At 42.5% G+C, this 7,500-nt stretch overlaps 1 protein-coding gene across 1 annotated transcript in view; it reads left to right on the forward strand.

The window, feature by feature from the left end:
• The window catches only part of pou2af1 (POU class 2 homeobox associating factor 1), a gene marked incomplete at its 5' end in the record, with an annotated part of 20,547 nt that overhangs the window by 300 nt on the left and 12,747 nt on the right, over positions 1–7,500 (forward strand). The window contains 2 exons of the mRNA XM_084064708.1: positions 3,620–3,739; positions 4,007–4,064. Coding sequence (XP_083920834.1) covers positions 3,620–3,739; positions 4,007–4,064 — 178 coding nt within the window. The remainder of the gene's footprint in view (positions 1–3,619; positions 3,740–4,006; positions 4,065–7,500) is intronic.

Consider the following 7,500-nt stretch of genomic DNA (forward strand, 5'->3'; position numbering starts at 1 on the left):
TGTTCACTCTGCTCGGTCTATAGACTAATTCATTTGGAGTAACACCGGTGCAATACCATACAGACACCAACTCTGACATACTGGACGGAGACGTATCTATATCTATCTAAGGAAACTAGAAGAAAGGTGTCCAATTTACAATACATTTTAGAATTTTGTTCACATCGTTTACAATTGAAACCGATGGGAACACAGGGAGAACATGCAAGAGGTAAATCAGTCACTGACAGAAATCTGGAGAAAGGAATGGCAGGCGTCATTTATAAAAATGTTCTTGGATTTATGCTTAAACTTAAGATAATTTCCCATGCTGACAAGCTTCCACCAGTGGACATTATTAATAACTGTCTTGCCGAACAGCTTTCAACGATTTGACAAGAACCTTGAGATCAGTTTTTGTGGGATAAATGGAAAGGGTATTGACAGTAGCTGTCAAGATATGTAGAATAGGCTGATCACACTAGGCAGGATGCAGCTAAGCGACGGTTGGGATATACCCTACCAGGCACCGAGTTCCCTGTGGAAAGTCCCTGTGAATCCCAGAGTGGAGCGGTACTTGGACACGTACCAGGTTTCCCACGGTCATGAAATTCCTGGAAATATTTTGAAATTAGAAAAAAACGTTTTCCAGGCCTGAAAAAAAAAATTCCCAATGGTTTGGAAAATGTTTGGATATACGGTACATTGGTTTTGTATAATATTACGTGGAATATGTACAGTAACATGGTAGAATGTAGTGCTGCACTGCACGAGCTACGAGTGCGGCCTAATGTATACAGGACGTCACATAACAAAAACTAGAAAAAGTGCTCCTCGGAGCACAGGTCTCCGCCAGGTCAGGTAAGCTATTGTGGCCTCCTGGTGGCGCTATAATAGGCCAACGTGAAAAGGGTGCCATTTCTTCTTAGCCTTGCACGACAATCGAACTCTGACTGCATTCATGATTTGAGGCATTTTGTTAAAAACATGTTTTTCGCTAAATTAGACCTGTTGGTGGCGCTATAACAGGCCAATGTTAAAAGGGTGGCATTTGTTCCTCAACATAGTGTGAATGTGCGTGCAAAGTTTGAGCACAATTGGACGGTGAGTTCATGATTTGCGGAATTTTGTTCAAAACAAGCCAATAATGCAAACTTTAGATGTCAATCTTAGCAAATCAGTATGGAATATGAAAAATCAAACACATCCGTCGTGATCACATGACTATAGAGATCATGGGTACAGATTTGCGTGAAATTTCGATAAAATTGGAAGGAGTAGTATAAAATAATGTGTTTACATAAGTCGGCCTCCTGGTGGTGCTATAAAAGGCAGATGTAAAAAATGCAGGGCAAAGGTTTTTCCTTGACCTCTAGGGAGTGTGCATACAAAGTTTTACACAGATCGGTGCAATTATAGGTAAAAACACAAATCGGCCTGTTATAGCGCCACAATGAGGCTGATTTGAAAAATTTCAAATGGTAGTTCTTCCTCGGCCTAATGGGAATGAGCGTGCAACATTTCACGGAAATTGCATGCTGTGTTCATGATTTGAGGCATTTTGTTCAAAACGGAGCACTCCTGCAAACTTTGGAAGACATTTTAGCCAATCAGGATAGAATATGAAAAATCTGAAAAACCTGTTTTGTTTAATGACTATAGAGATACTGTGTACCGATTTGCGTGATGTTTGGACAGAATCTGTAGGAGAACTGTGAAAAAATGTGTTTAGCAAAAAGCGGCCTCCTGGTGGCGCTATAACAGGGCCATGTGACATTTTTGGGGCAGAGGGTATGAATTGGCATCCAGGGAGTGTGTGAGCACAGTTTTGCTGCGATCAAGCCAACGGTGCGGGAGATTAGCTGTCCACAGACGGACGGACGGACGGACGGACGGACGGACGGACGGACGGACGGACGGACGGACAGGGGGTAAAACATACTCTCTCGCCATGCCTTTCGGCCTGGCGGAGACAATAATAGATCTACAAACTAACAACACGTTGCACCGCGACAAGTTGTTAGCTTGTAGTCGATCTGTTATTTTTGTCACCTGACACCTCGCTCGAGTCTGTCTTTCATGGGGCATTGATAGCACACTGGAGTAAGAGCCTCATTATTGCACCATATGATTGCTACACGCCTGGAAATGGGGTAATATACTTAAGTTATGGGAAAGTTTTGAAAATTCACTGTTGAAAATGTGTGGGAACCCTGAAATACTGTACAGGTATGGCATGGTTACAGGATGTCAGCACACAAATCTAACAAATATACAGTAAAAGCGATTAATGAGCGACATCATTGAAGTCTCTGAAAACGCACGATTGACAACGTCTTCCAATACAGAAAAAACAGCCATGTTGAGTTAATATTACACATTTGCCACCTCATTTCTAGCATTTTTCATCATGTCTTTAATTGAAAACACGTTGTGTTTGGCTTTATTCCTCCCTCCTTTAACTGATAAAAAAACATGCCAAAATGTTAAGGAAGGGAGCATACAGCTGTCTGCATTTCAGAGGATGTGCACTGCCTTGCCTATAGTAGCCTACCCAACATCACCAGCAGGGGACATGACATGCTATTATTATTATTATCACCATTTTATGAATGAGGCTTACAGTAAAGACCACTTGAAATGCACTCCTAGAGCATATCCGTGGTCACAATGGAGACATAATTACAACAATTAGATGCAAAAAAAAAAACAGGTGGACCAAAAGTCCAATCTCAATCACGTCCTGTCAAACAAAAATGTAGTGTGTGATTACATAAGCAAGCTCCTATGAATAATCATGAATCATTTCATTCACCTGTGTGATTCCCATAGCTCAATGTATCTCCACACACAGCTGATTCTCATTATGGAGACAGTACAGGGCTGCTACTCTGTTCTGAATTTAATTCAAGATGGCAGCCGGACGATACATTATACATTGTCGTTTTAAGCTAAAACTGTACACTAAAATATGTATCTGAAAACATTTTAGGTGAGAAATACTTGTGGTGCGCGCCTACCAACACAAGTACCAACAGAAGGTAGTGTAGTACCCAATAGCCTGAGGGAGGGGACCATCGGCTGCACCCTACTTTTCATGATGCATTGTGGGACAAGATGAGTCCAATATAGGGTATCATATTTATCACTATATATTCAGACTACAAAATGGCTAGTGATTTCGGAGTTCACAGCCAGAGAGAACAGACAGAGAAAACAAGACAGTGTCTAATAATGGTGTGGCTCCCATGTGGATGTCAGACTTCAAGTGGCCAGTCATCTATGACTGGCCAATGTTATGTAAAAAACATAACATTCTTTTCAAAAAGTCTCTAAATATGATGGCAGAATCAGCCTCAGGCGCAACAGATTTTGTAGGTCTGTGGTAGGTGGGAAGCAGCTGCATCAGCACAGACATGGAACGTGAAACAGAAGTCCAGTGTAGTACTTGACCTTCACATCTGTCATCATCTTTCAAGAAATTCTCGTAAATCTCCCTCTTCCTTCAGTATCCTGTGCTTCTCCAATAAGTGGTTCATTTTAGCCTGCCTGTGGCTGCAAAAAAGGCATTCCTGATGTATGTCTGCGTTGTCCACTTCTGACCTCTGTGCACCTTCATCCACTTGTGACCTCTCTACAGCTTCCTCCTGTGGTGCAGCATCACCCACCTGTGACCTATGTGCATGCGGCTAAAGCTGATCAGCACCAGCTGGTGTTGATCGCCGGTCTCTGTGGTGTTGCAGGTGCAGTGATGTTCCCTGTGAGAGCTTGCTCTCCTTGTCCTCCGGTTAAACTGCACAGTATGTGTTGCTTTGACTTATGTGTGCCCAGCCCCCAGGTGTAATGAAGGTACCCAGTCAGGATGACACTGTAGCATTTGATTGGCTGGTTTGCCTGAGCTCGGGAACTCAGCGAACTGAGTTCCATTGTTTTACTTCCAAGCTGGAAACCTGAACGTCAGTTGTGAGAACAGTTATGGCACTTCTGACCTCTGTGCACCTTCATCCACCTGTGACCTCCGTGCAAGCTTCATTTAGCAGTGGTGCAGCGTCCCACCTCTGTGCAGCTTCATACAGAGGTCACAGGTGGGTGACCACCTATGTGCGTATACAGGGACGTGCAGAAGGATTTGGAGAGGCAGGGGCTGGAATTTCAAAAGGGCACTTTTTGGATTTTGTTTCTCGGACAATTATCATACTTTTAGGCCCAAAAACCCGAAAAGGTATCATTGCGTGCTTAATGGCCTCAAAGTCACGCACCCAACAAGCTTTGAACTGGGCAGATTGGACATTCCGTTCCAGAGATAATGGCCAAAACATCTTGAAAACGGCCACTTTCGCTGATTTTCGATCGACGATTTTTGGCCATTGTCGCCCGTTTTTCTTTAATAACACGGGCTAGGAAGGTCATACGGCGACAAACTAGATACCTGAGAAAGGTTCACTTTGAGCTGCATCCAAGACACCCACTGGCATTTCCGTCAGCCGCTAGGGGCAGTTGAATTTTTCTTCCTTTTTTTTTTTTTTCTCCAGTCTGGAGAGGGCACTTTTTTAGCGACGGTTAAAAGGGCAGGGGCTCAAGCCCCCTTTCATGTCTATGTGTGCACGTGCATGTGCGTATACATAGAGTTCACCTACTGTATGTATATACTGTACATAGATGAACTCTTGCTACCTGTAGAAAGAGTTCTTTTCCACTGTATGGGATAAGAGTTGAATAAGATAGAAATGTGCAACGTCTAGCCCGACCACTACTACTACTACTACTACTACTACTACTCAACTACTCTGTCTCTACCGTGGCGCCATTGACCTAAAAGCCCACAATGCCTTGCGTTATCATATCATGATCCTAAAATCTATAGATCTGTTTCATCAATCATCAGGGCACTTAAAGAAAGTGAAAATGTACACATCAAAAGCATGAGTGTTAGTTTAACTCAGGGCGTATTCACAAAACTATTGCCAAGATTTTTAATTCTCAAAGCTCCTAAAAAGAGAAAATGCAACTGCTAACTTCTTGCATTGCCCAAGCAAATAGTGTGTCGGTGCTACAAAACGCCTCTGTGACAGTCAAAGACGCATCGATCAGCACACAAACACTGTAAATAGTGTGGCAAAGCCACATTTATACTTTGCCACATTTATAATTTGCCACATTTATAATTGACAGACAAAAACATAATATTCAAGAAATACAGTTTGGCCACTAAACTAAATGTATATTGGCCAATTCTTTGTATATTTTGAAACACATGATGTTGTGCGCTGATTGGAGAAGGCCACTGCTTTTGAGGTTACCAGTTGAGCCCTCAGGCAGTCGGGGGTGATTACTTTCACTCGTCACCAACAATCCTTTTAACCTCTGTTCTTATCGGCTTATCTCATGCATGGAGCCGTCTTTCTTCTAGTTGCTTTATGTTTTTTAAGATTATCAGTATGATTATCAGTGTATACATACACACACATGCATACATGTGTATGCATGCACAAATGAGGCCTTCTTTAGATAACATGTAGGTACTGTAACATGCACAGTGTAGCACTTCGATTAAAGTGTATGGTACAGTATATTTCCTCTGCTGTCTCAGACCCACATGTGTAAAATTAAACATAAATGTACATGGCTGTGGAATAAACTGAACTCCCCCTTGCCGTCAGAACTGCAGACTCGTAGTCTGAAGACTCACCTCTTCAGACTCCACCTTACCCCCTAGTGCTCCTCTCCTTGTATTCCCTCTTGTCACCTTTTTTGATAGATGCTGATGCTGTATGATGTTGATATGTTAGTTACTTGTTCTCATGTTTTCATCAATTAGATTTGTTTTTCTTGTCCACAAATATTAAGAATGTTATTTAGATAGTGTGTTGTTTGGACAGGTGCTCGGTTCATTGTTTACCTGGTATCCTAGTTTCTTTGAGGCACTACATTGTTCTCTCTGCAATCTACTTGTCTTGGGTGACTATTTACCATGTTGTTTGCTGACTACTAGGATTCATGCTTAAGGCCTTTGCAGACAGGGTGCGATTTTTCGCACGGAAAAAACGGACCAGATAATTTTTTTAATGAACACATGGTTCTCACACCGGCTGCGGCGATGCGTTTTTTTTCTCCAATCGAACTTCGAACCCACTTCGATTCGTGCGTCTTTTCGCATGCAGTAAAAACTGATTGACTAATCGCACCCTGTCTGTAAAGGGTAAAGGCCTACTCCAAATGCTTACTCCAATATCTCACATGTTTAAATCGCTCTGGATAAGAGCGTGAGCGTCTCTCTTCTAAATGCCTAAATTGTACATTTTTCCTGTTGTTTTATCCTGTCAGTTCTGCTGCAGTCTTGCTTAAACGGTCCAATTAATCTCTGAGAGAATCCCCAACGCCAGCAGGCACAAGTTCACCTGCAGATGTCTTTCCAGTAGCTACTGTAGCTAAGCTCTGACAGTCTGATCAACGTTTGACCCTTGTAGTAATGACAGAACGATTGATGTGAGAGAGAGAGAGAGAGAGAGAGAGAGAGAGAGAGAGAGAGAGAGAGAGAGAGAGAGAGAGGCTGTGTGTGTGTGTGTGTGTGTGTGTGTGTGTGTGTGTGTGTGTGTGTGTGTGTGTGTGTGTGTGTGTGTGTGAGTGGTGCGTGCGTGCGTGCGTGCTTGTGCACTTATGTGTTCCTTCATGCTTGCATGAGAAAACGAGAAACATGGTTAAGAGAGAGATGAAGACAGAGAGGGTGAGAGGGAGACAGAGGGAGAGAGATATAGTGCAAAGTTCAACCAGGAGGTGAAAAGCTAAAAGGATGTCTGTCATAATTTCTGGCTCCTTAAGTGTTTTTTATTCATACTGCTTGCACAGCATCTGCCTCATTTTAATCATCTACATTTTTGAAGAATGCCATTCACCTCGCTGGCTGCTTCACAGAGGATTAACACTGACTGGTGAACTCTACCGTTTCAAATGGGCTGTTGATTCCAGTAGCCTACTTTCAGGAGGTCACATGTAAAGGAGGTGTAGCTGTCAGGTGTTGGTATTAACTGTCAGTCAAAATTATTCTTTCTCCACCTCGTTTCAGTGTTACCCTTGGACCTCGGCTTGTAGCGAAGTGTGTGTGTGTGTGTGTGTGTGTGTGTGTGTGTGTGTGTGTGTGTGTGTGTATGTGGTCAATCTCCACCTTAAGTAAAAGGCAGATTGGGGTGAAATCCTTTGTTGAATAATGTATCAACAAAATAATTACAACAATCAGCTTAATGATGCATCATTTCTGATATGTGCTATGCAATTTCATCAAAGTGTGACTGCTTGACTATCTTCCATATTATTTAATTTGTGTTTTTGTCAGCTGAGAAACTATTTCAAGATGTCTGTCTGTTGTTTCCCATATTTTTGTATTTAATGATTTCACTAGCTGGGAGGGAATTCAGCCAAAATCATCAAGATTGTGCACTTGTTGTGGGGTTTTGATGTTTGGCATGGTGTTAGGTATGGGCATAAGGTTTTCAAAAAACATCGCAAGCAAGTTGGGATCGCCCC

This window comes from Gymnoscopelus microlampas (assembly GCF_963454915.1).
Source record: "Gymnoscopelus microlampas genome assembly, chromosome: 8".
In the NCBI taxonomy this organism is placed as follows: Eukaryota; Metazoa; Chordata; class Actinopteri; order Myctophiformes; family Myctophidae; genus Gymnoscopelus; species Gymnoscopelus microlampas.